Source organism: Pleurodeles waltl, chromosome 1_2, assembly GCF_031143425.1.
Source record: "Pleurodeles waltl isolate 20211129_DDA chromosome 1_2, aPleWal1.hap1.20221129, whole genome shotgun sequence".
In the NCBI taxonomy this organism is placed as follows: domain Eukaryota; kingdom Metazoa; phylum Chordata; class Amphibia; order Caudata; family Salamandridae; genus Pleurodeles; species Pleurodeles waltl.
In genome coordinates this window covers 641442651-641460084 of record NC_090437.1, presented here as the reverse complement: position 1 = coordinate 641460084, position 17434 = coordinate 641442651, and the positions used below count along the sequence as shown (strand labels likewise).

Sequence of the window (17434 nt, the reverse complement as noted above, 5' to 3'; positions counted from 1 at the left end):
GGAGAGGGTGAGTGGATGCCTTCTTCCACTGGTTCTGGAGGGGGCTTTGTGCCCAGTGTGCTTGATCCTGTCAAGGAGAGGGTGAGTGGATGCCTTCTTCTACTGGTTCTGGAGGGGGCTTTGTGCCCAGTGTGCTTCATCCTGGCAAGGATGGGGTGAGTGGATGCCTTCTTCACTGGTTCTGGAGGGGGCTTTGTGCCCAGTGTGCTTCATCCTAACAAGGATGGGGTGAGTGGATGCCTTCTTCCACTCGTTCTAGAGGGGGCTTATTGCCCTGTGATGCAGATGTTTTGGAGTGCAAGGTCACAGTCTCTCACTTGGGTGTCAATATGACATCTTTGGCAGGGGCCAGGATGCACTGCAGCTGATGTAGTCATCACTACACGCTGCTCTCTGGCGGTGATGGCTGCTCATTGAATAGCAGTTGCACTGCAGGTGGCGGTGCTGGCAGTGGTGGTAGCCTCCAGGCCTTCACCTGCAGCCTCAGACGGCTGCCCACTGGGGCTGCTGCTGCTCGCAGTGGTGCTGCTTGCGGCAGTGCAGGTGGCGGTGCAGGTGGCGGTGCTGGCCGTGGTACAGGTGGCAGTGCTGGCGGTTGTGGTGGTAGCCTCCAGGCCTTCACCTGCAGCCTCGGACGGCTGCCCACTGGGGCTGCTGCTGCTGGCAGTGGTGCTGGTTGCGGCGGTGCAGGTGGCGGAGCTTGCGGCGGTGCAGGTGGCGGTGCTGGCCGCGGTGCAGGTGGTGGTGCTGGCAGTTGTGGTGGTAGCCTCCAGGCCTTCACCTGCAGCCTCAGACAGCTGAAGTGCCCTGGCTGGTGTTCTGTGCCCCTTCCTGCCCTTGGCAGATGGTGGTGCTCCCTTGCTTCTGCCAGCTGGAGACTTTGACTTGGCCTTGCTGGCTGGTTGTGCCTCCTTCTCCTTGCTGGGTGATGTCCCCTTCTTGCCCTTGACAGGTGGCGGAACCTTCTTGGCCTTGGCAAGTGTTGGTGGCACACTGGCGGGGCTGACGGGTGCTTCCTTGGAGCCTCTCACAGCTGCAGAAACCACAGTGGACGTGGACTTGGTGGCTGAGTTGCTGGGCTGGGTTCTGGCAACCCTGCCCTGAGGTGAAGGACAGGGGGGTTGGGAAGAGGTCAATGGTGGAGAGGAAAAGCTTCTTAGGGACATTGGGGAGGGAAAGGGGTGATGGTTTGGGAGTGGAGGAAGAGAGAGTGCTTGTAGGACGTGTCAGTCTGCTGTGTTTGGGTGCAGGTGCATGAGCTGTATGCTGTTGTGAGTCGCTGTCGGCAGTGTCCCCTCCTGTCTCCATCATGGTGCTCCCCTCGCCCTCTGTCCGATTGGTGCCCCCACCGTCAGTGGATTCGGCCTCCAGGCCCATGTGGGATGCAGCTCCCTCCGTCACCGGTGCCTCTGCTCCTCCACCAGATGATGCAAATGCACACAAGGACAGGGTGACAAAATAAAAAGGGGGGGGAGAGACAGAGGATACACTTGGTCAATGCCAGCAACAACACAATCATTGGCGTACACAACACACAGGGATCAGCCCTATGCACTAGGCCATGCACTACCAGTTACAAAGCTAGTCACCAGCCCATGGGGTACATTGCCTAACGCCATTAGGTGCACACCTGAAACTAACAGGACCCTGCCCAGTAGTAGATGTCCACTAACACTAATGGGGTTAGAGTGCTTCAGAGCCTGCCCAACAAGGGACCTACACTGCCAGTTCGCCCTGGCCTAGGGGCGACCACAGCCCACATCCCCCACCCAGGTAAAACCTTAACGCGCGCAAAGTCATGATTCTGAATCTGTACTCACCCCTTTGTGGCTGATGTGATGCCTTCAAGCGCCCATCCAACTCCAGATAGGCCACCGCCAGGATGCAGAACATTTGGGGGGTCAGGGTACGACGGGAAACCCTTCCTCGTTGGGAGGCCAGCCCCAGCTTGGCCTCTGCCATCTTCCTTGCCCAGCAGCGCAGGTCCTCCCACCATTTGCGGCAGTGGGCGCTCCGCCACACAAAGACACCCAGGGTCCACACCTACTTGGCGTGGCACGCCAAATACCCTGTTCCTGATGGGCGCTGACCTGCAGGAAAATAAGCATAGAAAGAGGGATTAGTCATAACGTCCGGACTGTTACACTCATGAGCCACAATGTCATCCCATCCTCTTATGCACAGACATTGACCACCAGACATGCAACACTCTGTCCAGAACCCCTCTGCCCCCCTACACGAGGCTTACACACACAGCAATCCATACATTCATGGCCCACGCATCATGCTCACAGTGTACTCACCTGTTTGTCTGGAGGACCATAGAGTAAAGTGTACTGTGGTAGGACCCCATCCACGAGTCTCTCCAACTCCTCCGAAGTGAAGGCGGGGGCCCTTTCCCCAGACACTCGAGCCATTGTCGCTTCCAGACACAGGTCACAGCAGCACTTGCAGTGTAGCTCCTCTCCTGTTGAAGGTCAGGTAGCAAGTGAGTGAACAGACAGAAAATGGTGGTCACGTCCACGGCGGTACGTACTGTCACTGCCAGTGTACATCGCCATTGGCTCCAGGAACCCATAGGGTCCAATGATAACCAATGCGAAGTTGCGCGGCCGTAATCGACCACCGACCTCAATGGTGCACAACGCCAGCGGAATTACCTCATTTCCACTTTTCTCTCCTCACAGGTCAGGCAGCCACCATTTCAGGGGGGCACAGGCCATGGCACCTAACTGCGTCACAGCAGACATTGGCTCATCAACTGACTCTCAAATTCACATACTGTTTCTGTAAAGGAAAAAACTGATTTTAAATTTCACATATGTATGAATATGATCCTCTGCTCACCGTTTTCCACCCTAGAGTTCAACCACTGAGGATGAATAGGAGATGGATACATCCCCCGTGTACAGACCCCTGGTGGACCTGGCGACAATGGAGAACAGACACATTATGCTTACCTACAGACTTGATATGGCCACAATCCAATCAATCCATCATTGGTGCCATTGATGGCACACATATAGCATTTGTCCGTCCCCCCGGAGAAATGAACAAGTGTTCAGGAATAGAAAAAGCTTTCACTGTCTGAATGTGCAGATGGTGTGTTTGGCAGACCAGTATATCTCCCATGTGAATGCCAAGTATCCTGGCTCGGTGCATGATGCCTTTAACTTGAGGAATAGCAGCATTCCATATGTGATGTCTTAACTCTAGAGGCACCAGGTGTGGCCAGTTGATGTAGATATATGGGTGTGGGTTTGGTCCTAAGGGTGAGTGTGTGGCTAACAGGTATCCCTTGATATTTGCAGGTGACTCTGGTTACCCCAAACTCTCATGGCTACTGACCCCAGTGCAGAATGCCAGGACAAGAGCAGAGGAACGTTACAACGAGGCACATGGGCGAGCAAGGAGGATAATTAAGAGAACCTTTGGTCTCCTGAAGGCCAGATTTTGGTGCCTTCATCTGACAGGTGGTTCCCTGTACTACTCACCCAAGAAGGTGTGCCAGATCATCGTTGCTTGTTGCATTTTGCACAACCTGGCCTTGAGACGCCAGGTGCCTTTTCTGCAGGAGGATGAGCCTGGAGATGGTCTTTTGGAAGCAGTGGAGCCTGTGGACAGTGAGGAAGAGGAGGCAGAGGAAGAAGATGTGTACAACAGATGTTCACTCATTCAACAGTACTTCCAGTAACACACAGGTAAGACACTGTATCTTCACTTTCCATAGCAGTTTTGTGTTAGACATTGAAAATGACAGTCTGATTTCCCTATGTCTATGGCCACTTACTGTACCCTTTGGCATCTCTATTTTCAGATCTCTGTGCCCCACTCTGGTCCTGGTGTGTTTACTGCTGCCCACTACAGGTCATACCTATGTATCTATAACTGTACATTTGAATTGCAATGTTTACAGCTTGTTAAACTAATACATATTTCAATCAATTGACAGACTCCATACTTGTATTTGTTCCAAGGGTGTTTACTGATGTGCTAATAAGTGGGGGGTATTGCAATGGGCTGGTTTGCAGATGGAGGAAAGTCCAGGGTAGAGTCCAGTCTACTTGTATCACAGGTGCATTGTCCAAGGGGGCATAGGAAGGGGAGCAATGGCAGTTGAAGGTGGACAGGGTGACAAAGTGGGACACAAGGGTGACAATCAGGAGAGTCTTATTTCCTGGTGGGCTCTTGGCAATGGTCTCTGGCTTCTGCCTGGATCGCAGGGACCATTTGTGGGGTGGTTCTCCTTCTGCAGAATGTGGGGTGCTGGTGGCCTGTTGGTCCTGTGGCGGAGCCTCCTGTCCACTAGCGTCGGCGGAGGTGGAGGGCTGTTCATCAGTGTGGCTAGTGCCAGGGGCCCTTTGGTGTGCCACTGCCTCCCTCATGGTGTTGGCTATGTCTTCCAGCACCCCTGCAATGGTGACCAGGATGGTGTGGATGTCTTTCAGGTCCTCCCTGATCCCCAGGTACTGGTCCTCCTGCAGCTGCTGGGTCTCCTGCAACTTGTACAGTATCTGGCCCATGGTCTCCTGGGAATGGTGGTATGCTCCCAGGATCCCTGCAAGTACCTCGTGGAGGGTGGGTTCCCTGGGCCTGTCCTCCCCCTGTCGCACAGCAGTCCTCCTGTGCCTCTGTCCCCTTAACCGTGTGCCCACTGCCACTGACCCCCAGGTCTCTGATTGTCTTGGGTTTGTGGGGTGTCCTGGGGTCCCTGTAGTGGTGGACAGACTGCTGATTGATGTGTCCTGGGGACAGAGGTATGGGCCTGCTGGGTGGGTGCTGTGCTGGTGTTTCCTGGATGTTGCTGGCACCTCCTCTCCAGTGACGTTGAGTGGGGGTCCTGTGAGGATGTAAATGCCATGTTATTGTATCGGCGTGTGCCATCTTATGCATGAATATGTTTCCCTCTATGGTTGTTATTAGCAAGGCACCTTTGGGTTGTGTGAGATGTGTGATTGTCACGAGTGTGCATACTGTGGTGATGGGAGTCCATGCAGGTCTGTGATGGGTGTCCATGCATTGGTGTTGCATGTAGGGCTTGGTATTGGGATGGGTGGGTTGTGATAGGGGGGTATATGTGAGGTGGTGGAGTGATGGGGGTGAGGGTAGGGGTAGTTTGTGATAGCATGCAGGTAGGGTGGGGGATTTAGTAGTAAAGATTTAACTTACCAGAGTCAGTCCTCCTGCTACTCCTGCAAGGCCCTCAGGATGCATGATCACCAAGACTTGCTCCTCCTATGTTGTTAGTTGTGGGGGAGGAGTTGGAGGTCCACCGCCAGTCCTCTGTACGGCTACCTGGTATCTTGCTACCATGGAACGCACCTTCCCCTGTAGGTTGTTCCACCTCTTCCGGATGTCATCCCTTGTTCTGGGGTGCTGTCCCACGGCGTTGACCCTGTCCACGACTCTCCGCCATAGCTCCATCTTCCTAGCAATGGACATCTGCTGCACCTGTGATCCAAATAGCTGTGGCTCTACCCTGATGATTTCCTCCACTATGACCCTTAGCTCCTCCTCTGAGAACCTGGGGTGGCTTTGTGGTGCCATGGGCGTAGTGTGAGTGGTATGTGTGAGGGTGTGTGGGGTGATGTGTTGGGGTGTGTGCTGTGTGGGGCGTGGATGGTGTATGGGTGATGTTGTTATGTGGCTCTGATTCAGTGGGTGCTCCTGGCTTGTCTCTCTCTCAGTTGGCAATATTTTTTTTCGTTGTAAGGGGTTATGGGTATTGTGGGTGTGTGTTTTATATTAGATTGGGTGTGTGGGTATGGTGTGTGTATGTGTGTCAGGTATGTGTAGTTTGAATTGTCCAATGTGGTGTAGTTTTGTTAGTGTGTGTGTATTTTGAGCGCGGCGGCGTGTACCGCCAATGGTTTACCGCCGTTGAATGACCGCTGCGGTGATTCGTGGGTCATGATGCTGTGGGTGTATTTCTGTTGGCGTAACGGTGTCGGTTTTTGTACTGCCAGTTTATCACTGACCTTTGGGCTGGCAGACTTGTGTGGGTGTCTGTATAGTGGCAGATTTCTCTGTGTGGGTCAGAATACCCATAACGAAATATCGCCACGGTCACGGTATGTTGGCGGCCGTCAGCACGGCGGTCGCTGCATTTACCGCCAGGGTTGTAATGAGGACCTATCTGCTGTAATGTTTGTTAGAAGCTGCTGTTGTGTTACAATATTGTAAACACACATCACTATCCCTGAATATTAGTGGTGAACACATTTAGAATTTGGAGGAGTGTGCCTGTACAGAGTCAGTGGCCTGGCTAAAAAGGGCATCAAAGAGCTGAATTTGGATCATACATTCAAAGCTGTTCTGAACAGGGACACATGAATTAGATGTGGCCCAGGGCCCTAATAAACCTTAAGTTGCACCTGCCTGCGCATCTGTTAACTGAAAAGTCAATGAAAACAGGTAAAATAGTAGCTTGCCATCAGATGCGTTCATGTCGATTGTTTTTTAAATAATAGGACCAGCAATAAATGTTGTGAAATGCACAGAGTTTTTTGCCTGTTCATCAGAAACATGCCTCACACTGCCGTTCCTAACAGAAAAATCGATGGTGACCTATGTAAGGCAGCGTTTCTGTCACTGTGACCTACTTTTCTGTGACAGAAGGGTTCCAGTGTCAAGGGATTTCGAATGGTGAGTTATTCATGGTTGGAATCCCAACAGTGTGTCCATCTCTGTTTGTGGCTTGGAAAATGCAGGTTTGATGAAGCAGAAGCCCCTTCAATTTTGAAAGAGCTACTGCGCTCCCAAACCTTAAGTGGTCTCACCAAGAAATAAACATTCTGGTTTATACGCAACACATGCAATTTCAAATTGCTGGTGAGAGGTGGTCCATACAACTTTGTGGGTCTGTAAACATGTCTGACAATAAATAAGTGTGCTTTTTACTGGGCGCTAATTAAAGATAATGACTAACATAATATTGCGGCATCAAAAATGATCTTACTCTGAAAAAAATTATGGTTCCAGCTTCCAACTTACTTCTGGGTTTCATCAAGAGCTAAAGTCTTATTCAAAGAAAAAATAATCTCACAATTTGCACCATATAGTTATCCAACTGGCACAAATTCCAGTATTATCTGATTTACCAAATTGGCTCAAATGTAGTAATTTAATATATAGAATAGAACTGCTGGTTCCCGAATTGTGCTTATTGATGATTCCAAGACCAGCCTGCACAGTTAAGTGCAGTCAAAGCCAGCCTGCACAGTTAAGTGCAGTCACTAATCGTGAAATATCAAAGTATAATTTCCATGCAGTAGGAACATATAGGGGGTTATTACAACTTTGGAGGAGGTGTTAATCCTTCCCAAAAGTGACGGTAAAGTGACGGATATACCACCAGCCGTATTACGAGTCCATTATATCCTATGGAACTCGTAATACGGCTGGTGGTATATCCGTCACATTTGGGACGGATTAACACCTCCTCCAAAGTTGTAATAACCCCCATAATCATGCTGAGAAATGTTTGGCATGTGCATAATGTCTTTATAATTTACCAAAATTATCAAAAGTACCCCCTATTACAGATGCATCATTTTTCTGCTTCTGCCATAAGACATCTGACACACCTGTTTCATTTTATTCCTTGTACCATCTTTGCTCATCCATAATCCTCACTTGTTGCTGAGACTTGCCATTCTTTATATCTGTCTTTGCAGCTGAGATCATTTCACATTCAGCTGCATAAATCAATTATTTGAGCATCTTATTATCCAAACAATGAACAGAAATAAGAATTTAATTTGGAGACAAATTCTTAGATTTTCTATGTAAATATATTGCAGTATTTTCCTTGAGTGATCCATTCTACAAAAGATTCTGATGACATTAATTAATATGAACAATCGCACCACTGCATAAATGCAGCACTAGCGGTAGATTGGGAAGTCCATTAGTGTTTTGGCAATTATAGTAAGTCCTCTTATGTGACTATATTGCATGCAGATAATAACTGTATTATTAGCTCATGTATTTTTCAGAGCCTTAGGTCACAGTAATATAAGCAGGCCGTTTGCCCCAGTGGTGTAGTCCACTAATATAGAAAGTAATTCTGATATTACTACTCATACTGTTTGCATCTGGGAGGAAACATAGGGCCTCATTTACAAAGAAGTGGTGCAGCAAGGCGCCAAATTTTGCAGCGCCGCACTGCAACATTTCAGAAATGCAGAGATGTGCAGTATTAACTACAATATGGCGCACCCCTGGAAGTTTTAAATATACTCTTATTTTGTTCAATACTATAATGCAAACATCATGTTCATCCAGCTTGGTGGATATTGCATTAGTAATCCCTACTGATCAAGACTGTACATTATGTACACAACAAATTACATGACCAGCAAAATATTAACATCTGAGTCTGTCAAACTGCCAACAAAAAGTGTGAAATGTATGAGATAAACAGTATTTGAAACAAATTATTGCGTTCTAGACAACAGACATAAACATTAATGTGTGTTGAGAGTTGTCACTGAGCATGTATATAAGTCAAATAGTACAGTAAAGAAGATACATAAGTTTATTTCTTACCTGTGTGAGAATTTTCTTTGTGTTTTTTCATTGTATGTTTGCTTCTGAATTTCTTCCCACCACAATCTGCTTTACAAATAAAATTTGCTTCACCTTTGCAGATCTCTTTGTGTTGTTCAAAACTATATAAAAGAAATACATTTTTTAAAAAGAGCCACTAAAAATAAAAATACAACCAATCAAATAAACACCCCTTTAAAGCAACCTCAAAGTTGCCTATAAATGATATACCAGTTGACCTATCCTACAAAATTGCCATCAATTCACAGTATGCTGAGCATAAGGGGTATTAAATGCTATAAAAAGAAAACTACAGCTGAATCCTTGGAAGAAATCACTCTCAAATGCCCAGTCCTTTGACTGTAGAGAGTTGAGCATTTTTACTAAACCAGTGCTCAAGTATAACTCCGTTTCCTACAGCTGGGAAATATGAAAATGACACCATGAGACCTAGAGGCAGATTTACCAATATTTCATAAACACAAAACAGCAAGACACTTTGCTGAGCTGTGTGAAAGGGCAGGAATGCACCATATTTAACATTTTATGGCACATTCCTGTTCTTCTGGTTGCCTTGCACCAATAAAGGCACCTGTGCAAAATGTGTTTGCGATGCAGGCAGTATTGTTTTTGTGCAAGAAGGGACGCCTTCACGCACAAATCAGTCCTCCGAGGCTAAGTGTACTGCATAATGCAGAAAGAAGAGAAACAAATATAAGTAAATATATTTCTCTCTTGTTACACCTCCCCTGGGAAGGTGTAGCATTTTGACGCATTCCCAGATCTACCATCCATGATAAATCTAGAAATGCGCCAAAAACCATGAGTGGATGCGTGGGAACAGCCATGCTCCACCTATGGAACACCTCCCTGTGGCAGAGTAACACAATGACTTGTGCTGCCGTGCGCTACTCCAGATTTACCAAGCACAGCAGGGCCACAAAAGGAGGCCTTGCGTGCCTTTGTTTATCTGACTTTAGTGTTGCGTTGTCCTGGTGTTACCTTGCATGACGTAAGGGCAACACAACACTTTGTTAAATCTGCCCCCTAATGTTTTTTCATAGGTTTAGCTGAGTGTTGATTGAGTATGTACAAATCTTAGATGGAAAAGCTCAATTAAGAGTCATCTGGACAGTTTCAGTGAAGGCTCTACCTAAGACAGTGTTACTTTCAGGTGAGCAATCTAGTTTGTGTGTCAAAATATATAACACTGTGTTTTGATTCATGCTTTATATTTAATGCTTGTAGTTCAGCAATCTACTGACTTTTGGTATTGACGTTTTTCCAGAGCCTATTTTAGTCACCGACATTGAGGAGAAACAACAACAGTAGATTCACAAGCATATCACAAATGGAAAATCACAAAACTCTGCAGCCGTGTACGCTACTGCTGCTACTTGTTGAATAAGTTAACACTCTACACTAATTTTTGAGGTATCTTCCTAATAGGTCTGATTCACACAAAAAAGAAAATTGTACATCTAATTTATGATTGTGTTATTATGCAAAAAAATGTTTTCCTTCCCTTTTCTCTCTTCTTCCTTAAACATGTAAATGTCTGTTATGTAGAAAGAATGTCCCAATTGAAATGTAGGATATCTGCAAGTGAATAGTGGTACTGTCAGTAGTTGCAATTTAGAAGTGGAGATTAACTTTTTATGTCTGTGGGTGACTGATCTGAGAGATTACAATTATATAAAATTGGATTTAAGATTGTAAATCACATGTTAGAGTTATTATCAACTTCACTGTGTGTGTTCCCATAGACATATACAATGATTACAATGATTTTAAAATAGCATATTGTCTTTCACAATTTTGGAGGGTTTTAACAGCTGCAACAACCAAGGACTGAACAACTGCAATTTTAAAAAAGCTCTTGAAATAAGCATTATAAAACAGAAGGATAAAAACAATTTGCTAGAAGGTCTCAGTTTGTTGGTCGTTTTGCTCCCAAATTTCATTTTAGAATTTTTTGAAGGTGGTAATGCTATTGAGGTTGTAGATTGTAAAGGTAGTTGTATATATTATGGATTTTCCTATTGACCTATGACTTATTACTTATGACCTTTAATGTTTTCCCCCCAGAAAGGGTAAAATTACACTGTTTTTTAATTGTTTTATGTTATGGTAGTTTCTTTATTTGATGGTGTTTTTAATTGGCTTGTCTCAGCATTACAACGCTTGTGAATATTGCACAAAGCAGACCCTGTCGCTTGCTTTACTATTGAAATCTGACGCAATCACACAAGAAAAAAAATTATACATGCACTGTTTGCACATTTTGGAATTGGGAAAATGTCTACAATAGCACAAAGTCTTCCATTCTGAGGTCCAACATGGACTGTGAGCATAAAGGAGATAGGTGGTTATGTATGTTATTATACTGCAGTCAAAATATTGAAAAACAAAAAATTGCATCCACCAGTTTGCCTACTACTGCATCATCTATCTAAGCATATATTAACCAACCTTAACTTCACATCCTCATGCCTAGATTAATCTTGTGATCTAGTGGTTAATCACACACCTACAAGTTCTGTGAATCACATGGCTGCAATAGGTTGTGGTGGATTTCTAGTTTGGCATAAAACAGGTTTCTGGAGGATGTTGCAACTCTGTGTGTTCTTCAGTGAAGAGTAACAGAACTGTGGCAGGTTCTCCTTGTATTAGTCAGTCATAATCTTTTAATGATCTTGCTATATTTAGGGATTTGGGGCTTTGGTATTGAATGCTAATACTGACATGGGCTTTTGGGAAATGTTTGTTTTAACAACTGATAGCAACCTGGTGAGTCTGTCTTTCTCTTTAATGCTTAAAGTTATTATGACACTTGCTCTATACCCAGTGTTTCACCCATAAAATGGTGGTGGCTTTGTGGAGCCATTTATCATTCAGTAATAATCATCCCCTGTAAGGAGGTTAGTTCTTCCGGATGGCTATTCAACTTTCATTTTTATGGTAATCTATTTTTCAAGAACTATTTTTAGTATATGCCTGCATTAGCCTTTCTTGGTCACTAGAAGTATTTATATGGAATTTTGTTTAGCTCATTATCCTTTGAGGTCAGTGATGAGTAGAAGGTTGGGTGTCCACATACAGCATGAATCTCCAAATTGCCTCTGCAATAACCCAGGAAACAGTGATACATTTCCTCTACCCATGTATGCAATGCATGAGATGCTTTGGAGGCCCCAGCTTATCACTGTAATAGAGGAGAATGAAATTCAAAAGCCAGTGAACAGCAATATCTGTACTGAGCACGACTCTTCAGTGTTCTGTGCAATCAATAGCATATTCTATTGTTAAGGAAGTTAGCAGCTGTTGCTTAAAAAGGGCTTGTTGGAACATTTTATGATTGATGCTCTTGTTTTAAATATGTATATTTTTTATTTAATTGTTTTATATATTAATTATGTTCATTTGATAATAACACAGTCAAACACTAAGATAATTAATTAAGACAATTAATTAAAGGCTAAAGGCCCTTATTATGGACTGGTGGTCATCAGATGTTGGCAGTCTTACTGCAGCGGACCCAGCGGTAAAGAACACTGCATTACAAGTTGTGGGGTTTGGCTAAAGCCAAACCACCACATCGCAACCTGGCCCGCCGGTGTGGTTGCACCGACGTGGCCAGCGGTGAGCTCATCTGGGTCGGTGGCAGGCTTCAGGCAGCTGCCAGCATCACGAGGCAGCAAACTGTCAGGATTTTCATGGCGGTCAGCGACAGGAATCCCCATTCCTGTTGCTGGCACACACACTTGCAAACACCCCACCCACCCAACCGCACATATCAATACGCACTGGGGGTCTGCTGACTGCAGTGGCTTCAGCGGTCTTTGACAAAGACCACCAAATTCATAATGAGGGCCAATGTCTGGAATACATTTTGAGCACAACAACAATACTAATATCAGAAAGTATGGATCACAGTTATTTATAAGGAGAATGCTGCTCACTAACACTAGTCTCTAGAAGATGTAGGCCATATCCAGCATAAATTGATGGGAAATTGAGTAGCTGCCTACATTAGTTTTCCATGCACCCACTGTCTATTTCTTTCAAGAAATGATCACTCCTTATTCACTGTGCTAATGTATTATTAAAATATGGCTATTCAAGTAAGACTGAAAAGGACCCCAGCTTTCCCTGGGCCTGGCACTTGGTAGCAGCAGTGAGGTGTACATGTCTAAATTGAGCATTGACATTGCAGTATGGTATATCATGTACTCATCTATTAATTGCGCGGTTTGGTCTCTCCTCAAATTTACACCACACATCTCTTTGTTAGCAATAAATATAAAACGTTTGCTAGGTATGCCACAAGCATAGCCCAGCAGGGCCTCTAGTGCTTAGAGTTCCAGCTCATGTCTATTATTCCAGAAATTTCCTAAAACACTTTCGACCACTAATCCAGTGTTTTCACAAAGTGCTGGGACAAGTGTAAAATCTCAACATCCTCCATATTGCATCTGTGACAGCAGGAGTTTTGAGGGATTGATATGTTTTAACACTTCTACTCAAGAAATATGGATGTAAGGTTTGGTAATATTTATTGTCTTTAATTTGTTTGGACATACATTGCCGCATTCTTTAATACAATATTGAGTCTTATTTGCCATTATTATTCTGGTTTTGGTTTTGAATGCTTCCTCTTCTACAAAACACTACTAGCAATTATTATCCTTTTCTTTCTACATCATCCTCAGAATTAGTGATAGTGTTTTGATAATGAACTTCCTGTAACCCTATTTCCTTGATTGCTCTTATTAAGAGTAGCGCTGTTACATTGACTCAAAACTCTCTTTACATTTCTATATTTTTTGCCAATGACAGGCATGTTCTATAGCTTGTCTGCAATGACACAGCCTCTTATGGCAAGACCAGGAAGGTGTTTTCATGTTTTCTGTGCTTTTTCAGTGATAAACTTCCACAATGTGGGGTAAAAGTGACTTTTCACTGAGCCAACTTTATTTACACTTTTTGGCTTGTTTTATGGAGAGGAGACTGGCTTTAGGAACCACACTTTCATGCATTCTCTTTTCTCTTTTATGTTCTTTCTTCAACTGTCTTCTGCCCACAAGTTTCTTATTTCTTGTACAACTACCCTCCATCGCTATTATATTTTGTTTAGAGTAATCCTATTCTGTCAATGCTAATGCTTTTTGTTGTATTGGTTATCCGTATACTGCTCAACACCTAATGACAGTGTCAGCTTTTAATATCCTTAAAGGGGACATCCAATGCAAAGGAGAAACAACTTCTCTTTGCCCAGTTCTGCTTTGCTTTCAGTTTTTCTTTCTTCTTCACTATCTTTTTAAGATTCTCTGAATTTGGTAAACCTTCTCATTTCTTAAATGTGAATTTTTCCTCACTCAAAGCCATTTCCTTCCAATTTTTACAGTATTTTTTTAAAGTTTGTTTAAAATCTTTCACTTAAAAGAAAATATTTTCCAATTTAATTTGTGTCATATATTTTGATCCATGGGTCATTGTTTGATGAAATCAGTGATTTAATTCACAGGCATAGTGTTATATAGCTGCTTTGTACAAGTAAGACTAGGATATTAAAGTGTTCAAAGGTTCCTGTCTAGAATATAGAAAGACTAAACGTATCAGATGTGTTTCTTTCAGGGAGAGGCATGGCTTGCGGCTAAGATGGCAGCCACTTGACTGAGAGTTCCGCGCCCAGCCTTCCAAATCTGATGTAATCCTTTCCAGTAAACGCCCCGGGGGCATCAGCCTAATCCTAAGGCATTGATTCTCCCCTGAGAGCCTGAATGAGTTAGAGGCTCCACGGTTGGAGGTCTGATGACTGCTCCTGCCGCTGTGTAGCCAGCCTGACTGTGGTTATTGCAACCACGCGATACAGAGGAGATCCTCTGCCTGGGCCAGCATCAGTGAGTGTCTTGGACTGAGACATCTTCAGGGGACAGTGTGCGTATCAGAGACACACTCTGTGACCCCTTCAGACTTCAGAGGCCAGCGTTGCCCACCCATAGTTATAGTGGAGGCCCACCTCCACTGCTGCAACAGGCAAGTGCACTGGTGAATTTCTTCCTCTCTCTCCCCAGCCATTACAGGCACCCACAAAGGTTCCCCTGTGAGGCAGCAAGTTAGGGAGACACCTGTGGGCCCAGCCCTGAAAGAATGCTCACCTACCACCCCAAACTGACCTAATTATCCATGTGGTGGCTTAGGCCCCAGGTAGAGGGGGGACATGGAATAGGGAGGGTGTGCCCTAACACTGTCCTGCCTCATTGTGTCTCTGTGGACTGACCCTGGCCTGGGCTGCTCCAATTCGAGGCACCATCCGCGAATACAGGCACTCCTGTATGTCTGGCCTCACTAGAGGGCTCCTCCTAAGACTGGCCTGGTGGAGTGGCAATGCTGTGTGGCTTGAAAGGGGGCTACCAATAGTGGGTTCTGGTGGCTGGCTGCACCGTAAGTTGAAATTAGAGCAGTACCGGTAACCCACAAGGAGACACTAACCCATCGGCCACCAGTGAGACCAATCCTTGACCCAGATCCACCCAACTAAGAGGGTGTGGCAGCATCATGGCTGGTGTCAGCCCTGCAGGCACCTAGAGATGACCACTGTGGCCTTTGCTCTACTCTGTATAGCTAGCACCAGGCACAGTATATAGCCTGAGCATACAGGAACCAGTGTGGGTGGGCAGGGGGATACCATCCAGTGAGGGAACAAAGGGCACCTGGAAATTAGACTGATGAGGCAAACTCCGATTATGGGCAAGGACAGTGCCAAAAACTCAGTTCAGGGGTGAATCAAGAAGTTCACCAAGCCCACTGCAGATAAGAAGGATGGTGGGGACGAAGCTTCTCTACTGGGCCTGTCCTCACCGGAGTCCACGGTGGTGACACTACAACTGATACACAACTCTAGATCATGCCTCTGGAACAAGATGGGGGAGTTGAGCATAGACCTCTCCTTGGTCTGCCAAGATCTTGATGCAGTAGAGAGGGTCACAGAGGCCAAGGGGCAGCTGTCTGAAGTTGAAGACTCTACCACATCTCTTCAAGCTGATCTGGTGGTGCTTCAGCAGTAGGTGGGCCTCCTGGAGTCTAGGGTGGAAGATGCTGAGGGCAGGACAAGACGCAACAACATCTGCATAGTAGGTGTCCCAGAGGGCCGGAGGGAGCCTGACCTACAGCCTACATCCCTGACTGGCTTCACTCCTGGATTCCACAGGACTCAATGACTGTCTGTTTCATGGTGGAGAGAGCCCATATTTCCCTTGTGGAGAGGCCACCTCCTGTGGCCCCCTCTAAGCTGACAACAGCCCGGCTCCTCACCTTCATTGACAGAGATATGATCCTGCATGCGGCCAGGAAAAAAGGAGAACTATTTTGCATGGGACACAAGGTCGTGCTATTCCCCAACTGTTCGCTAAATGTTCAACAACAGAGGTGTGCCTTGTAGGCAGTCAAGGAAAAGCTTCGGACTGCACTGATCACTTATATGTTACATTTTCCAGGGTGGCTCAAGGTTATACACTATGAAAAGTAATGCATTGTCACCGATCGGCAGACATGACTCCCTACTGTCAGTGTAGACAGCACACAACCTCAGCGGATGGGTCCCTGGACAGGAGAGGAGATCAGAGAGATCAGATCAGAGAGGAAAGTAGTGACTTTTCCTGTCGTACTTATCAAGAAATCTTAATGGGTCCCTGTACAGGAGAGGAGATCAGAGAGGAAAGTGGTGACTTTTCCAGTTGAACTTATAAACAACTCTTAATGGAGGGTCCACCGGGAATGTCACATCCTTTTTCTTAGTCGGGCCTTCCCCATGACAGTTGTGTTTTGTTTGGGAGTTATGTTCTTGTTTGTAGGGTGACAGATGTGTAGTTGTGGGTGAGGATTTAGGGACCAGTTGCTGTCTGTTGCACCTCCACTAAGTTACGTTGGAGAGTTCAGACATTCACTTTACAGTTGAACAAGCTCCACAGTTGGACCCATATTGTTTCATCAATAAAAAGAATGCAAACACATTTCCCAAACTTGTGGAGTAACCAACAGCGGCAGGTCATGTCGTGGAACACAAGACATGGAATGTTAAAGGCCTCAATGACACATACCTTCTGGGGACCCGGTGCCCCTTTCTGGGATGTCACTGCTACTCTCGGATTTACCACTTGGGCTACATGGGAGATTTCGGGGAGTGGATATATTGCTACACCACACCTTCCCAATGGTAGTTAGGATCATTCACCATGACCAGCAGGACAGATTCATAGTCCTTCATGTTACTCTAGACGGAGTGGTATGGAACCTGGGGGTGTATATGCACCCCCACAAATGCTATGAGAGACCCTTGAGGCAGTAGCAGATTGTCTGACTCCAGCCGTCCCTGGACTCCCTTTACTAGGGGTGCAACTTTAACGCTTTAATGGATCCTGCGATAGATATGATGTCCACGTCAGCAGCTTGCCATACTACTAAGCATAGATCCTGGGTAGCTGCCCGAGGTTTGGCTGATGTTTGGCATCTCCACCAATGTACAGAGTGACAATGCACACATCACTCTTCTCCACATGGCACTTCTTTGCAGCTTGATTACTTCTTTTTTGCATCCTCGGATGTAGAGATGGCCAATATATCTCACATACTGCCCTGGGCATTATTTGACCACTCCCTGGTATTATTAGTGGGGCGCCTTGGGTGAGAGGGGGCTGGGACGATTGAATGCTTGGTGGCTGTGTGACAAGGATTTTGTAGAAGAAATTAGAGACTATAACAGACTATTTGCGACTCAACAAGGGCTCTGTGAACTCCCCTGTGTCACAGTAGGGGGTGTTCAAGACTGTACCCAGGGGCTGGTCTTTCTCTGCCATCAGGGGTCACGAGCACCGCTATAAGG

At 45.8% G+C, this 17434-nt stretch overlaps 1 protein-coding gene across 2 annotated transcripts in view; it reads right to left on the bottom strand.

The window, feature by feature from the left end:
• PRDM5 (PR/SET domain 5) overlaps positions 1–17434 on the bottom strand; it is a 690485-nt gene that overhangs the window by 508744 nt on the left and 164307 nt on the right. For both annotated transcript variants that reach the window (XM_069242565.1, XM_069242566.1), the window contains exon 7: positions 8551–8672. In XM_069242565.1, coding sequence (XP_069098666.1) covers positions 8551–8672 — 122 coding nt within the window. The remainder of the gene's footprint in view (positions 1–8550; positions 8673–17434) is intronic.